This window comes from Saccoglossus kowalevskii, chromosome 4 (assembly GCF_978046115.1).
Source record: "Saccoglossus kowalevskii chromosome 4, keSacKowa6.1, whole genome shotgun sequence".
Classification (NCBI taxonomy): domain Eukaryota; kingdom Metazoa; phylum Hemichordata; class Enteropneusta; family Harrimaniidae; genus Saccoglossus; species Saccoglossus kowalevskii.
This window is the reverse complement of record NC_140644.1, coordinates 19,457,533-19,474,936: the sequence shown is the minus strand read 5'-3', so window position 1 is coordinate 19,474,936 and position 17,404 is coordinate 19,457,533. Positions and strand designations below refer to the sequence as shown.

General features: G+C 34.2%; 1 protein-coding gene across 1 annotated transcript in view; it reads left to right on the top strand.

Annotated features, from left to right (window-relative positions):
• The first annotated feature begins 101 nt into the window (after positions 1-101).
• Positions 102-17,404, top strand: part of LOC100375810 (cytoplasmic dynein 2 heavy chain 1-like) — a 65,787-nt gene continuing 48,484 nt past the window's right edge. The window contains exons 1-18 of the mRNA XM_085497917.1: positions 102-216; positions 1,133-1,356; positions 2,733-2,879; positions 4,016-4,172; positions 4,707-4,970; positions 5,688-5,920; positions 6,387-6,558; positions 7,023-7,173; positions 7,814-7,961; positions 8,550-8,725; positions 10,172-10,367; positions 10,932-11,189; positions 11,630-11,728; positions 12,395-12,534; positions 13,153-13,381; positions 14,100-14,227; positions 14,893-15,136; positions 16,952-17,101. Coding sequence (XP_085354043.1) covers positions 1,156-1,356; positions 2,733-2,879; positions 4,016-4,172; positions 4,707-4,970; positions 5,688-5,920; positions 6,387-6,558; positions 7,023-7,173; positions 7,814-7,961; positions 8,550-8,725; positions 10,172-10,367; positions 10,932-11,189; positions 11,630-11,728; positions 12,395-12,534; positions 13,153-13,381; positions 14,100-14,227; positions 14,893-15,136; positions 16,952-17,101 — 3,093 coding nt within the window. The 5' untranslated portion in view covers positions 102-216; positions 1,133-1,155. The remainder of the gene's footprint in view (positions 217-1,132; positions 1,357-2,732; positions 2,880-4,015; positions 4,173-4,706; positions 4,971-5,687; positions 5,921-6,386; positions 6,559-7,022; positions 7,174-7,813; positions 7,962-8,549; positions 8,726-10,171; positions 10,368-10,931; positions 11,190-11,629; positions 11,729-12,394; positions 12,535-13,152; positions 13,382-14,099; positions 14,228-14,892; positions 15,137-16,951; positions 17,102-17,404) is intronic.

Sequence of the window (17,404 nt, the reverse complement as noted above, 5' to 3'; positions counted from 1 at the left end):
TTTCACGTGCGTGTCACGTGCATAACGCCACCCAATCAATCAGCTCCTTACAGATCTCGAGGGCATTGACCAGACATTCCTCAGGTCAAAATAGGAAAGCCGGGTTGTTATCAAATTCGTGCATGATAACCATAGAGATTTGGCAAGTCTCACGGTTTACAACGCAATTTGGACATAATTTGCAGAGTTTTCACTGTGGACTTTGAAATAATAGAGGTAAGGGCAAAACCGAATCGTCGAAATCGTTTTCACAACATTTTGTGCCTGTATTTCGAGATGATTTCAAAAGTGTGTCCGACAGAACGGGACGGCATTTTGTCTCACACCTGATAATACATCCGTTGTCATGGAAATGTTAAACATTTAATTTTTCATAAACAAGGGGCAACCAACGACACATTATTCGAAGATGAACTTGAGAATAATTTTTTACTCTTTACACTTTTATATAACAGTAACGTTCGTGGAAGGAAATTGTTGTTGAAATTCATAACAAATTCATAAACCATTTCATACAATGACTGATATTATTATTATTAAACCATTTCTCCTGCATGGGCGATCTTCTCGGTGCTAATATTCCAATATTTAATTAATAAAGTCTCGATATATACCAAAACTTCCAACAGACATTCTCATCTGGGATCTAGCCTGATGTTCGTGATGAATGGTCATGAGTCAACCAGCTTCGACACTTTTTGCTTTATGTTATTTTGTGCTTGATTTTACATTCCTGTATTTGTGCCTATAGAAAGACACTACTTAATTTAAATGCCAACGAGCAGACAATGACACGACAATAGTTACTGTTACAGACTGACTCTCTGACTTACAATCGCATTACTTTGATGTGCTATTTTATGTTCACTTATACCTTTTAATTTGGGAATTTTAAATCATAAATTTATGAAAGAAATATATGAACTCCAAGATTATGAAACAAAAAGTGCAAAACTTGTGATAAAATGATAGAATGTGAGGAAGAAAACAAAACAAAACAAAAAATAGAACATTGCTCATTGTGTAAAACAAATCATGGCAGACAACCAGTTTATTGCCAGATTAAGGAAAACCATTGCAAAATTATTTTCATGTTTCATGTCACTTTTGTCGCTTTGGTCTATTCTCTCAGGGTGTGAACACCACGCCGGCAACATGCCTGCCGGGGACTCTAGGAAGGAGTTTATCCTGACAACAATCGGCAATTATTTTGGTATTCAGTCTTCTGACTCTACAATATCGCAGTCATTTGACTCAGAAGAGTTAAATAATTTTTTGGATGATGGTAACTGTGGCGTTCTGTCTGTCCGACTGGAAACTCATGGAGGAACTAGAAGACTTCAACTTCTCAATAAGGTATGCATTCTGTATTAATCTGTAAATGTCTATAGTTAATCCATCGTATCAGCTGATTTGATGTGCTGCTCAACAACTGTCCTCATGAGGACAAGGACAAATTTAAAATTATTACTAATTTTTGAAATTTTGTCTAGTGAAAGGCACCATCAAATAATAAAGAGCAAATAAAAACCCAAACTTGTTTTCTGCAAATAATGAATTTGTGATTCCTCTATAGCATTGAGCCCCTTTTTAAAAATCATACAATCAGGATTATTAATTCAAAAATTAGTTAAAGAGTACCCCAGTTTTCTTTAAACTTACAAATATAATAATTTAGCAAAGTTTTAGGAGATTCATGGGTCAAAAGTATCATACCATATCCATCCTTAAAACACCATCTTTTCTTTTAATGATAGAATGCTACTTGTGCTTTTTTTTTTACATGTTTTGTCAAATTCAATCCTTCTAGTATTAGCCAACATTATATTGACTTTTTCCCTCTCTGTTAATCATTTAGTGAGTAAAACTGTCAAATAATATTTATGAATTAGCAATTTAGAAGCAGTTTTCATATACCACAATGGGCCATTCCAGTTTATATCTGCGCACCCCCCCCCCCCCCCGCCCCGTTGATTTGATGTGGTCGGATTTCCAGCACTGTATGATGGGGAAAATACCCCGGAATTCCAACTGTATATGAAGAAACAGAATCTGGAAATCCAGACGAGTATGAAAAAAAAATTCCTGGAAATCCAGGCAGTTATGGCTACTAAATAAAATATGGCCTAGTTTATCTCGCCACATACCAGTTGATAAGGTTAGATTTCCAACAGTATGACTAAAACAACTTGGAATTCTGACACCCATGGAAATTATACCCTGTATGAAGTAAACACACAAGCTCATCAACAGGGGGGGGGGGGGGGGGGGGGGTGCAGATATAAACTGGAATTGCCCAATGCAATGTTTAATTTAGAGAAATTACATGCTTTTTTATATGAAAACTAAATCAACTACATGTACGCATAACCTACATGTATGAATGGGAAGTATTTGCATGACGCCCTCTAGAGCTCAACGTAGGAAATTAAGTGTAACATCTCATGAACACTGTGGCACATGTTCTCCTGGAAGTCATCTACGTCTTGAATTATTGTTTTTCGACTTTTAATATGGCATTTAATCACTTTATTGCAAAATCAGCAACACCCCAGTTTAGCTAAAAACCAGCAACCTCATTTTAACATTTGTAGTGAAGTCATATCAATAAATAAAATAAACATAGCTTACAGAAAATCAAATGTCAAATATCATCTTTTTTGAGAATCTGTATTATGCAAATTTGAATCAGTAATGTATTCTTCTACACAATAACATTATTTTTATTTCAGGTGGTGCCGAGTGATGCAAGAGAGAAAATGTTGGTATTTTTCAAATTACAACCAGACGTGATAAACCCTGATAATATGCATACTAATGTATTTGTGTCTTCAATGCTGGACTCGCCTGTAAACGCCTTGTATCACTCTGTGCAAAAAGTAAGGTTACATACATGTATATACATATAATAATGCATTGACACTGTACCATTCTAATGAAATATAAGAATTTTCATGTTTTAAAGATTTGATTCAATTCTTTGTATTGGTATTTCTGTAACTATCGGTACTTGCGTTAAGTGTTAGGGCTTCTTAAGATTCAAAACTTTTGATTGAAATATTATGAGGCCCACCACATTTAACATAAATTTGGGCATCAGCGATAATACAGTTGCCCAGTGATTAGTTTATTGGTGTTTCTTTGACATGTCTTATATTTAATGGTATGCATGAATGACTGGATGTATTTTTACATAAAAATTTCAATAATTGGTTTACACACCAAATTTCAATTGTGATAACTTTTCAATTGCAGATCATAATAATAATGGCCACCTTAACAATCTTGTTGCTCAAGTGAAAAAAGATGTCAGTACATTTTGCATTGGCAAGCGTCCTTATTCAAACAGCTTAAGTTTTCCCAATTATTGAAGTGACCAAGTTATGTGTGTATTTCTAATTCTTATACTAGTCAATAACAATTTACTGCTAAATCATTACATATTTCTGTATACTGTAAAGGAGTTAATTATTCACTGGGTTTTAATTTTGCTTACTAGTATTTTGCTGACTGGAAAATGTGCTAAATTAAAACCCAGTAAATATGTAAAATTTAGCATAGAACACATTATCTAAATGATACTACCATGAATTTAAAACCAATTGAATATGCTGAAATGTTAAATCAGTGAAATTTAAACCCAGTGAAAATTAGTAATTTTACAGTAATTAAGTAACCTTATCAAGGTCAGTGATTGGTCATGGCATTGGGAATGAAAGTTGCTTGGTTAATCACAAAAAACCAGAATACTTTCAAACCCTGGTTTAACATGATAAATAGACACTTAGGGTAGTCCTACAGCCCAGAACAAATGAAATTTGGACAACTGAATATTAACTCACTTGCCTTAACAAACTATTGTGAATAAGCCGTATACATTATGGGTAAGCCAGTTTTAACCTCAAACCCTGTACAAGCACTATATTAAATTGGCAAATATTAATAATTTATTATAATTCATCTAAATTGTTGACACCTTACTTTTATCATTTGTCTTTAAAAAAAATACATACAGATATTTGCACCATTGCTACTTGAAAATGAGAAATGGAGCCGTAATTTTGATCCCAAGTTACAAAGTTTATTGAGCGAATTGGAAGCAGGTCTTGGTAGCGTCATTCGAAAACAAGACCCAGCAATGCGAAGAGGCAAGGCAGATGACAGTTTAGCAGGTATACCACGTAACTGGATGGGTTTTTTTCATAATGTTGACAAAAAATTGTTTTCCGTCATTAGTCATTGACTTTTGAGGTTTTTACCTTTCATGAGATATTTTTTGTAAAAAAATTTGTCTGAAATCATGCAATAAATGTCTTATTGGAATTATTACCATCATAATTTATTTTAAAGAATTATTTCCAAAAAATTGAATAGTAATTGTCAGAATTTTCCAATAATTCTGGAACACCATTATTACATATCTTGTAATTACAGATTATTATTTCACCTATTTTATAAAATTTTGAGTTATAATAAAAGATTTTCACAATAGAAACCAATGGTGAATGGTCCATAAATCACCAGTTGTGAAAAGTGGTTCAGTGACCATACATTTTTATCTGGTTTTTGTGAGCAACAGCATGAATAAAACCATATGGTAAAAGTCAAGGAAATCTTGATCATTGTACCTTAATAGAGTAAAATTGGTCTAAAATTTTTCTTGAAGCTGATACTCACCAAATCTCATTTTTTGTTCAACTTATAAGGTATCTTAACACCGCTGGATGAATTCCAGTACTGGGCAGAAGTATCCCTGTCCAGCTCGAAGTTGGAAGACAAGGAGAGGGCACAACATTTCCAGGAATTATTCCAACCAATATCTGGTGAATACAGCAACCTGGATGCATTGTCACTAGTGGAAGGTTTGGATTTAGTGGAGAGTACACAGGATTGTTTGGATGACATATGGAAACAGACAGAATTTGAACAATATCCTGAAGCTAGGATGAAGCACTTACTGGAAGTCTTTGGTAAGTACCCGGTAGGCCAGTTTGCAGTAATCTTGTGTAATTTCATATAAATAACATCAAATTGGCATTAAAAGACTACTCAAACTTTCTGTAGGATTTGAGTGTAATATGTTGTTTTGTCACAGGTCAATTAATCTACATATAATTCTTGATGCCAAACCTGTTTGATTTTTATAATATATAAAAAATGGTGGTAGGTACCCTCAGTAATCTTAGTCCTTGGTAATTATTCAATTTTTCAACTTTTCAAACAAAGTATCTATTCTCACTGATATGCTTCAGCCCTCTCATTTCGCTTTCAACATACATGTAGCATTGTACATTCAAAAATGTGACCCAATGATAAGACTACTCAATGTATCTACTTATTTGCACCACATACAAATTACGAGCAAATTACACCATGTATACTACATGTGCCTTTAACCTTTTCACCACCAGTTTCCTCTTTTCATCACAAATTCACAAAATAGTCCTGTTTTAATCTGCACTTTCCTTCAGAAGATTGGGACAAAATTAGCCAATTTAAAAACCTGAAAATTACCTCAAATTTTCTCTGCTTTCTCCAAAATTAGGGTTCATTTTCAAAATCATGAAAGAATATAAAAAAAAAAGTGCAGGAAAATTTGGGCAAGAAAATCTGGTGTTGAAAAGGTTGACTTTAAAAACATTGAAATGATTAAATGTATATAAATTTGTACCTGTTATTGCAATCAGGTGGATCACTGGGTAGATTTGTGCAGCGAAGACTCAGCACATTTGATATATGGCGTGATCCATTTCACAAAGTGAAAGAGGCACTCAGATATGGGATATCTATCTGTGAACGTTGGGTGATGGCATGCGACACATTGACTGTTCAGTACTGGAAACGATATCCTGCACATCAATGGAAAGGAGAGAAGTACAATCCAGAAGGTGTCATCAACTTAGGTGCAAGATTAGAAGAGGTTTGTAATAATATAGTGATTGACTTTCAATGTCAAGGCTACATTACTGGTAGAAAGTAGTCTATGTACCACGTGAATCAAGGGTAAATTAAGTGTATTCTCGGGGGCTGAGCCACGTCATTGTGCGTTCTCTATTGCTAAGATGCTCACCACTGTACCATATAATTCTATTTTATTACACTGTTCAGGAGTCTCAATAACTATTCCCAAGTACATTTTTTTGAGAGTTTTCAACTGTTGTTTTCGTCGGTCGTGGTTGAAAGGCAGTGAAAATATGCCCAGATGTCCGCTCGCAAGAATAGTTTTGACCTTCACATTGACTGTGCAGTACATGTTTATGTAGACTTGAGCTTGAGCTCCTTTCTAGTTTAGGTGACAATAAAAATATTTATATAATGCTTTGACTATGGAATCATGTTAATGTACATTCAGTTTTCATAAACTTACCCTTACTCTCTGTGTGTAGGTTTCCACACTGAGAACTGTCCATGAACAGCTAGTAAGATTACTGTCTAACAGTGAGCAACAAGAGCTACGTACAGCTGATGCATTTGCACCCTTTGCTGGGTTGAACCCCTTACAGTATAATCCATATACCCAACCACTATGGAAGGCTGCAGTGGCACAGTATGAACGAGGTAAGTCTTTGTCTGTATTATCTTTACAGATTGGGGCATCATCAGTGCATACATGTGTTGGTATAGCAGTGTGGCTAGTCTGCAACTTTTAAAATTTATACAAAAATTGTAGAAATATCAATCTAAGATTGATTTAAAGGTATTATTCATCAAATAATCTTTATCACCCGTTTTGAGAAGGATTTCTCCCATTTCATCTCATAACTCTGAAGCAATCCTGTATAGTTTTTTAGAAAGGAGCACAGTTTTCGAGTAACTGCAAATTCAGGAATTTGTTCAAAATTTTAGATGTTTACTTACTAAAAACCAACTCTGAGTTTTTTTATTAGTCTGTGTTGATCAGTGTCTACTTACTACCGGTATTTTAGACATAGAAAAAAAAATACAGATGTTGCAGTTGTCTTGCCTATTTACCTTGTGTTTATTGGTCATTAATATACTTATCTGTGTGTGGTAATTTCTAGCAATGGTCCCAGCTGAACAGAGAATTGCTGGTAAACTCAGAACCCAGTTCCGGGAATTGGAGGCCAATTCTCACCAATTATTAAGAGAATTTCAACGATACAAGGAATTAGTGAAAAGACCAAATATAAGCAAAGAACTTGTAGCTGAAAGGTGAGTAATTGCTATTACCATGGTCTTCTGTAGAATTAATTTCATGCAACATGAAGCTTGGTAATGTTATATAAAATCAGAATTGGTTCTTAAGCTTTTAGAAAAAAAATTGTTTGTTTTTGTTATCTTCAGTATGGTAAATGAAAAAATAATTCAACTCTGTGAAAATAGTTGTCATTAATAAGGTGCACTCATTTTTAATCCAAGATCAATATTCATATACTATAAAATGACTAATTTTCACTGGGTTAAAATTTCGCTGATTTACCATTTCGGGCATATTCAGTGGGTTTTAAACTCACGGTTTTATCATTTAGATAATGTGTTCTATGCTCAATTTTACATATTCACTGGGTTTTAATTTAGCGCATTTTGCAGTCAGCGAAATAAGCAAAATTAAAACCCAGTGAATAATTACAGTAATTACCTTTTTATTTGTTATTTGAACACCTTTGACTTTTGTGCCCAGGTCATTTTAGATTTGACACATGCCATCAACAAAAATTTTAATGAGTGCAATCAACAACAAACTGTAAATTTTGGAGCAAATCCATTATTATTTACATTTCAGTGGAATAAAACAGACGCATGTTTTTTGAGTAATTATATGTAAAAAATACATCTCTTATTTTTATTACAGAGAGACATTGCTTGGACAACTACAAGTATACATTAAGACTATCAGAGATGATTTTGTCACCAGGACTAATGATGGTACTTCACCAGCAGGTAAAAACTTACCTGAAGTGGTTAACAATATTGTGTGGGTCAGACAGTTGGAAGCTAAGGTAATTTTGAATTTTAAAATTTATTAACACTTTATTTATTACAATAATTTATATCACTGTGTGTGAATAGACCATGCTGATTTTTGTATCACATGATATTTTTCTGATTATTAGTATTGTAAAATACTGTAAAACGTGTCTTTTGCGCGAGCATGTCTTTTTCGTGAATTTAGCGAGAGAACTGATTCGCTAATTCAAGATGTCGCTAATGACTTTATTATCAATTCAAAATGGCCGCCAAACAAAGAAATCAACAATGACAAGAGAGATTTGCTAAATCAACATTTCGCTATTACTATGTACGTCATTTTACCACAATTCGCTAAAATTGTCTGCCGCTTTTTCAACATGTTTTACAGTAGTGTATTGTTCACCCCAAGTCATAATTTGTCTAAATCTTCTAAATATCCACAATACGACATTACAGGTAAAATTTCAGACTTTAATTATTTTGCAGTCATTCAGTGCAAATTCTTGTTTTTAACATCCACTGACAGTATGCATTAAGAGCCAACTTTGTAAAAAAAATCTTATGTGCATTATAAAACCCATATATTTTGTATTGATTTTACCTGCATTCTTTGCTAGGTCGAGGACACATCCAAAACAGCTGAAGCCTTGCTGGGTGATTTGTCAGGCTTCAGTAAGTTCCGTCGAGATGCTGCCAGCTTATTGGATGAATTACAGCAATGGAGACAAGATCAGTTTGAAAATTGGTCACAAGATATGCTAGATGCAATAAATGATCCTTACAAGCCTCTCAGGTACTAGTGCCATCCTTTGTCAATTGTAAACAAATCTTTGGTCTTTAATACCACATACACATGTGTCAGTATTGCCATTAACCGTTTCACCACCAGACTTCCTCTCCAAATTTTTCAGCACTTTTTTTTAATATACTTCAATATTTCTGGAAATGACACCTAATTTTGGAGCCAACAGACAAAATTTGAGTTCATTTTCAGTCTTTCCTCAAAACAATTTGGCTACTTTTGTAAACTATAAACAGGACTATTTTGTCAATTTGTGATAAAAAGAGGGAACTGGTAGTGAAAAGGTAAGTTTGTCATCGCGAATTAGAATTTCATGCAAACATGTATTTTATCCTAGCCCTTTAGGGTTTATAATTTTATTACATGCGTTATATTTGTTGCATAGGACCATCTATCGACTGTGACGACAACATTCACAGTACCACCTCCTACTAATAGACATAGTCCAGCATTTGAAACATACATACAATGTACATGTCAAATACATTGTTTGTTTATATGGGTGATATAACGTTCTATCACAACATGGCTTCTGTGTCTAAAGAATTACGGTTCATACTCAGTTTGCAATGATGCCAACCTATCCAATTCAGTTTTACTTTACTCTGATAATTTGTAAAATACAATGTATAGAAGTAATTTCAATGAATTGTAATTACCATATATTCAGCATTTGCTCTATTAGAGGTGCAACTTCAGTAGAAGTGCATATAGACCAAAAATTTGCATTTGTTGTATGCTGGATCATTGAATGTATTGCTTGTTTTGCCCACAGACACACCTTTTTATTAATGTACGTAAGTACATGTGCTATTATTTAATAGAGAAAATACAATCAAATGGAAATCTCTCTAGTCCTCATAATGGGGGTGTATTGTTTCTAATACTGTGGAATACTTTATTTTCACTGGAATTAATTTTCGCTGAAAAGGCATTTTGGGCGTTTTGTATGGAATTTATTTTCACTGATTTTTGATGAGTTTAATGCGAAATATAGGAAAAAAAGTATATTCGCTGGATTTTATTTTCACGGAATCATCCCTCCAGCGAAAATAGCGAAAAGAAATTCCAAGCAAAAATAAAGTATTCTACAGTACTTATGCCAATATGAGTTTATGTTAACATGTCAACGTATTGTGTACTGTAAAATGACTAATTTTCGCTGGGTTTAAATTTCACTGATTTACCATTTCAGGCATATTCAGTGGGTTTTAAATTCACGGTTTCGTCATTTAGATAATGTGTTCTATGCTACATTTTACATATTCACTGGGTTTTAATTTAGCGCATTTTCCAGTCAGTGAAATAAGCTAAATTAAAACCCAGTGAATAATTACCCCCTTTACAGTATTTGAAAATAATGGTGGCTCTACAAACAAGCATGCCTAGTTCCAGTATTCGAACTCCTTGCTTAATTTGTTGATTTCCTATTCCCAGTCTTCAGACAAGTGGAAAGCTGATGGAATTAGACCACAAGGATGGAAAGTTAAAAGTACACTACAGTGAGAGACTAGTGACGTTACTGAGAGAAGTCCGACAACTGCAAGCTATGGGATTCCCAGTACCAGCTAAGATCCAACACACAGCGGCTACTGCTCAGAAGTTCTACAGACATGGTGTAATCCTAAAACAGGTAAATACCAAAAACTCTAATCTGTTTTATCCTATATACATGCTCTTGGAATTATTCATTGCCGATGTTCATGTCAAGTAACTAACAATACCAATAACTGATTCATTAGACATAAGTGGAATTTCCGTTCACTGCGAGATCTTCCATATTGTGCTGAATGAACGTCTGCCGCTGAAATCCAATGATTTGTTTTTGAATTTCTTTTTTCATAGTTCAAAGTTGAAATATCGATTTCACAGTAAAAAACATGGTGTTTAGAGACCCTCCTTACTTTATCAAAATTTGCCGTCAAATGTCTATAGCCCATTATTAAGTGTGAAAATATCATAAAAACTACTGTCACGTTTGTCACACATTGTTTTGACACCACCACATCGCTATGACATTTATTTGTTTTATTTGTACATTCAATGTAATGCATAACATGAGATATCAAAAAGAAAGTAAAATCTAATGGCTGTCTATAAATTGTCTATAAAATCAGCACAATGTATATTTGTGCTGTGAATGACTTTGGTATCCACATATTTTTATTTTTCATCTCAAAATAATCTCTCTCTTTAGGTTGCCCATTTCTACAACACCATTGATCAACAAATGATACCAAGCCAACAAGCCATGATGTTGGATTCTGCTCTGGCATTTGAAAAAATCATTAAAAATCCCAAACCTGGTGCCAAAGCCAGTGATGGTAAAGTACAGATTACCTGGGACAATCCTGAGGAACTGGAAGCCTACATCTCTAAGCTACAAGCAGCTGCTGACAGATTGACTTCAGAAAACAGAAGGTTACGCAAGTGTCACAACATTGTCTGTGATAAGGTAAGTTTCTACGTTCACTATATCAACCAAGAGATTTATATTGTTCAATCATTGTCATTTATTATTGATATTTGGTAATCTACTATTGAATAAAATGTTGCTTGGCACTAATCGGTAGTGTCCTATACATATGCAACGTGATATACCACAATGCTAGTCTGAAAACATTGAATTGGTCCTGTCATCACATGTGCTGGGTCAATAAAGCCTAAATGCACGTCAAGCATTTCAGTATTCCTGGAAAGCAATGGCAGAAAATACACAGGACAACTTTTAGAATGTAAATCATTTCTGAATGATTTGAGCAGGCTTTGTTTTTCTATTCTTATCAAGATGTATGATTACCGGATGTAGTTTTTTTTAACCTAATTACTTGTGTCACATTGTTGTATTCCCCAAAATCTGATAATTTCTGTTGTCTGTTTCAATGTGTCTTGCAGGTAGTGACAATGATGGGTATTGATCTACTCAGACAACAAGGCAAATGGAAAGAAGGATTAATGGAAATCAGACAACTGATGGCCAACTTAGTTCAGCAGGTAATGAATAAGAGATCATTTTTGGATTGTGAATATTATTTTCACAAACTTGAAATTGTTCTCGCTTGTTTTATGTTCACCTATTTACTCTTCAGTATGCAAATGTTGTATGTTCAATAGTACATAAACGATTTCCTTAAACTGAAAGTATATTGGGGACATGCCTTCTCACACACTGCTCCTCAACTTTGAAACTCCCTTCTGTCAGACATATCTCACAGAGACTGAAGATATGGATATTCAAGACAGCCTACAGTGTGGATTAACTCAGTGCCTTGAACAGAACTTAGTTTTGAATATCGTCACTTCATTCAAGTGTTTATGAAGGATTATTTGATTGGTCTCAAATTATTAAAAGCTTGAAAAGTGTAATTTCTTCATATTCAACGAAAAGGTTCACTTTTGCATTAACATATTGCATAACAATAACAACTGTCACAAATACAAAAAAATGCATGCAGTTGAACTGTGATATACATCTTGAACATGCCTTGACTAATTTTTTTCAAAGATGGCACAAATACAGGTTATAATGGTATAATATGTACATTGATATATTTTTCATTTATGTAGCAGTTTTAAATCTAGCTAAATGTTTAGTTATGATTGTTAGTGCTGCATTATTATTAATTTCTCTGATCATTACTGTTTTTGCCACTTATTAAGGGTTTCCGTCCAGAGAACATGAAGCCATGGAAAGCTCACTGGGACAGACAATTGTACAAAGCTTTAGAGCACCAATATCAGATGGGATTAGAAGCATTGAATGAAAATTTACCTGAAATTAAAGTTGAACTTACTTATAGGTATGGCTGAGTTCTCTTGGTTCCATTCAAACTCAAATTCAAACTCAAACTGTTTGATTTGTCCTCAATCATATCTGACACATCTAAAGAGCTGTACATGCAGAATATAAAATCTAGCATGGTTTGAACTTCGGGGGTTGAGAGAGCTCAAATTTTCATGCCAAAATTTTAAACATTGCCTCAGCATATTTGAATAATATATAGAATATTGAAGAGTACCCAAGCAAACTGATTAGACTATGGCATTTCCATCAATGCCTTCATGAAATTAAAGCCTTAGATAAGGTGCAATGTGATTGGTGGACTGAGGAGAGCTTTATGAATATGATTTCTGTATATAATGTCAGATATAAGGTGGCTATGAAAAATAAGAGTGTCTATTGATGATCACATTTGCTTACTTTTTGCACACCTGCATGAGCACAAAGACTTGTTCACAAGAACTGATCATTCTCATCCAAAAATAAAATAATGTGTTGTTCACTGTCACAACACATTGTGAGATATTCACTGGGTGGCAGAAATGTAAACAAATAACATCACGATGCATATCAATATTTGAATTATATTGTAAGAAGTTGACTGATGATGCATACATGATCACTTACTCATTTTCAGACAACATCGTCTACAATTCCGTCCACCTCTTGAAGAAATCAGGGCCAAGTACTTCAGAGAAATGAAGAAATTCATCTGCATTCCAAATCATTTCAAAGGTGTGGGTGATGGCGGAGAAAACCTCATCTTTTCCATCATGATTGAGAGAAACGCAGCAGGGTTCACCACTGTATACCATAAAGCTGAGGACCTCTTCAGGCGACTATCCGCTGTAAAAGACAAATTCAAGGTAAGTTAACTCAGTGTATACATATTTTTTGATTCATATTCAAGTTAAGGCAATAATTTTTGCATGGGTATTGTCATGGTTGATCAAAAACCTGAATGAATAGACAAGTTTTGGGTTCAGTGGTTGCTACTCTACTTTGTGCACACAGCTCTCGATTAATAGGAAGAGGTGACTGATTTCACATCATTTGTCATTTGTATAAAACTGTTTGCTGCTGATTCTCTCAAATTTAATAAATATTCTTGACTGTCTCCCCTTAAGAAATGTTCCAGGAATGTATATATAAATACCAGGCATTGAACTCCACGATTTGGTTCCCTTTGAAAAATACAGCTTTACCCCCCCCCCCCCCCCCCATACTAATTCTATACACTAAGGCTATTTCATCAAATTGCACCTGGAAAAAGTTCAGGACCTGGGATACAAAGATGTCATAAATTAGAGGTTTTGTTTTCATCAGTGTCTACAAGCATTTCCTATAATTTTAAAGCCAATCTAGATGACATTCAGTACTGAACTGATGTTGGTATAGAAAAATCTTTACATAAAACTACATATTTATGTTTTGCAGCCTTGATTTGCTTATAAGATTGACTGAATCATTGGCATATTAGCATAGCAAATAGAGAACTCAAAACTTGTCTATTTGTTTAGTAGTAGCATTTTTTCAAAGTGCATGTACATATGTTAATAATCCATGTAAATTGTGTTATTTCAGGACTGGGTAGTGCTTGGTGCCTTAGACTTAGACCAAGTAATTGATGAACATTTACATACTGTACCAGACTGGGAAAGAAATTTCAAATCCTTGAAGGCGAGAGGTAGAGATGCCGAAAAATTACCGAGGTATGTCTGTGATGCTGTGATTACAAAGTCGATGTATGATGTTAGTGAGATTAAAGAACCTCATTCTTCATCAGAGTTTCCATCAAACCCTTATTCCAATTACTGAGTGCAAGGATCTTGCTTAATTTAGAACAGAGCAGCACCTATTGAGTCTACCCTGAAATTATTAATTTAAGTTAATCTTGTATGCATATCAGCCTTACCTTATTGTGATCACACACAAAAGGGTACAACAGTTTGTACAGGCTAAAACTCAAACATGTTAAGAATACACAAATCTTCTTTTAACTGTTCTATGGTCAAAAACACTAACAATGTAATTTCAGATTCAGAATAACAGGAAATATAACATCTCATCATCAGTGCAATTTGTGTTGTTTTGATAATGTCTCTTGATGTTCTAGCATTGATTGTCTTGTCAGAAATGGCATACTGAAATGAATATTTATTGGTATAATAATCATTATAATAATAATTAATAGTAAATCTTTCTAGTGGACATAAAATACAATAGTGGTTTGGGCACACAATGTTGTTTTGTACATGCACACTTCAAGTGCTAAGTATTTGTGCACATTTTCTTAGCATTTTGACCTCTTAGCATGTGCATAAAAGTGTGCATGAACACAACTCAGCAGTTACTGAAATTTTGTCTTTGCTTACAGTGTTATAAAGGTTGACTGCATCACAGTGTCCACCAGTCCAGTAAGAGCCACAATTGATGACCACGTTCAGAAGCTGTTTGATTCATTGTTGAGTTCGTTGAGGCGTGCTATCAGCAACCATACTACAGAAATCGAGAAGTTCCTTGATGATGCGATGGAGGCTCTGTCTACTAGACCACAGACGGTTGAAGAGATTGGTGTGGCAAATGCTAAACATGGTGAGCTGTCTGCTAAAAAACCAGAGGTACGTTATTTATGGCAATCAAAAAACATTGCTGTGTTCTTCCCAGTTTTGGCAACTATTATACATATGTGTGGTGGCTTGTTAACTGTAAAATGACTAATTTTAACTGGATTTAAATTTCACTGATTTACCATTTCAGGCATATTCAGTAGGTTTTAAATTCACGGTTTCATCGTTTAGATAACGTGTTCTATGCTAAATTTTACATATTCACTGGGTTTTAATTTAGCGCATTTTCCAGTCAGCGAATTAAGCAAAATTAAAACCCAGTGAATAAATAATCCTTTTACAGTATATGATTATTCATTTAAGGTAGCGAGACTATTATTTGTGTTGAAAATTACGATTTTCACATTTATTCATTAATTGATGAAATGCACTATAAACTTTCATATGATAAAGTCAACATAACATAGAATGTCATGTAAGTTGGTTAAAATGTAGATTTTCTGAAGGAAAGCAAGGCAGCCTCAGTAGTGTTTTCCAAAATCAACAACACAGGTTTAATCTGTGTGCCTATAAGTTTCAAAGATAAACTCAAGACAAAGCAATGTTAGGATGTGTTATCAGTAGCTATCTGACACACAATGAGTGTTTCCAAACATTTGAGTGGTTTGTCTCCGCCCCTGTTTGTTTCACAGATTAGTCATTTGCATATGAATGTGTCAGACACAAGGTCACACAGCCACTGAAAAAAATCATTGATTTTGGTGTTTTCATATGCCGAATTTATCCAAATATAGCTATCCCATTCCTTTATTTTTTTTTGGTTTCCAATAGCCTTACACATTTGGATGTCCCTACACATGTTAAAACAGACCTTGATGGGAAAACAAATTGATTGTGCCGATAAACAAGCTTGAAAATCTTTGCTGTTACTTCATTGACGTTTTCTAGGAGATTATGTTTTTCAAAATACAAGGTCTTTAACAAAAAATAACGTATACTTATTGTCATCGGATTAACACCAAATTTTCACAGCTTTAAGGTGACAATGAGAGGAACTTGAATGTGTCCAGACAAACTATTTCATTGATTATTTACCAACGAGTTGTGGTTTGAGTTGGGGGCAATGCGACTAAAACAGTAATTGAAATTCAGCACACTATTTTTTAAAACGCGTTGCTTGAATAAAACTGACCAGACACATTCAATTTACCAGACTATTGAACAACTAGGAAAAGTGAAAAAAATACTTCTTACCGCCAGCATAAATGCGTAATTATTTTTCTTACAGAAAAAGTAATTTTTCACCTTTGATTGAGTAACGCGTCGTAGAATGCAGATACGGGCATGCAAAATACACTTGTGAAAAGCTTGAAGTCTGGCGATTCTAAAAATATATACTTTCCCGGGTCTATTTGTAGTCATTTTAAATAGTCACAATTAGAAGATGAAAACAAGTATGCAAATAATAGTCCCGCTACCTTAAAGAAATATCAATAAACTCTAATGTTTTTTGGGAAAATTTAAGCATGGTGGTACTGCCTATGAGTGAGGAAGAACACCACTGCATTTGTTGGTGTGATTAGAAGAGATATGATGTTTCAATTGATTGTGCCAAATGTAAAAATGACTTGAGTTTTTTGTCACCAAACTCTTCAAGTTCATTTCTCCTTAACTGCTCAATACCTATATTTCATTCAATTATGAATGCATTTTTGTAAATTGACAATTCTGAGAATTGTTCAGTGTGATTTCCTTCCGGAGAACCCCATTCAGTTTACATGTAGTAATACATTGTATTGAGATGCACGCCTTCCTGTCAAAGATACTAGATTATAAGTGGCTTTGTTGTTGCATATTTTGCATTAGATTGTACCACTGTTTGAGAAAGCTGAGACCAAGAATAAGTTGTTGCGCTCAGTAGCTGGTGGTGGCATGGATTCCATATCACAACTACAAGCCAGGTGGGACAAGTTTGAATTGATGATGGAGAGCCATGAACTCATGGTTAAGGAACAAGTAAGACGTGATTGATATGCTATTTTATAATCAGTAAATTTATAATAATATATACTGTGTAAAAATGTCTTCAATTCATCAGTCATATTCTCCCCATGTGATGTGTTCCATGATATTTCATGTGTCAGCTACTGGCACATCTTGCGGTACTATCGTGGGTAGGCCTAATCAAATATACATTCTACTTTATTTTCACTATTGGTGTAGAAAGAATGAATACCCTTATATTATATTATATACATTCAACTCATAACAAATTTTATTCAAAATAACTAAAAAGTCTTTTCAGTGAAAAATGTTTCA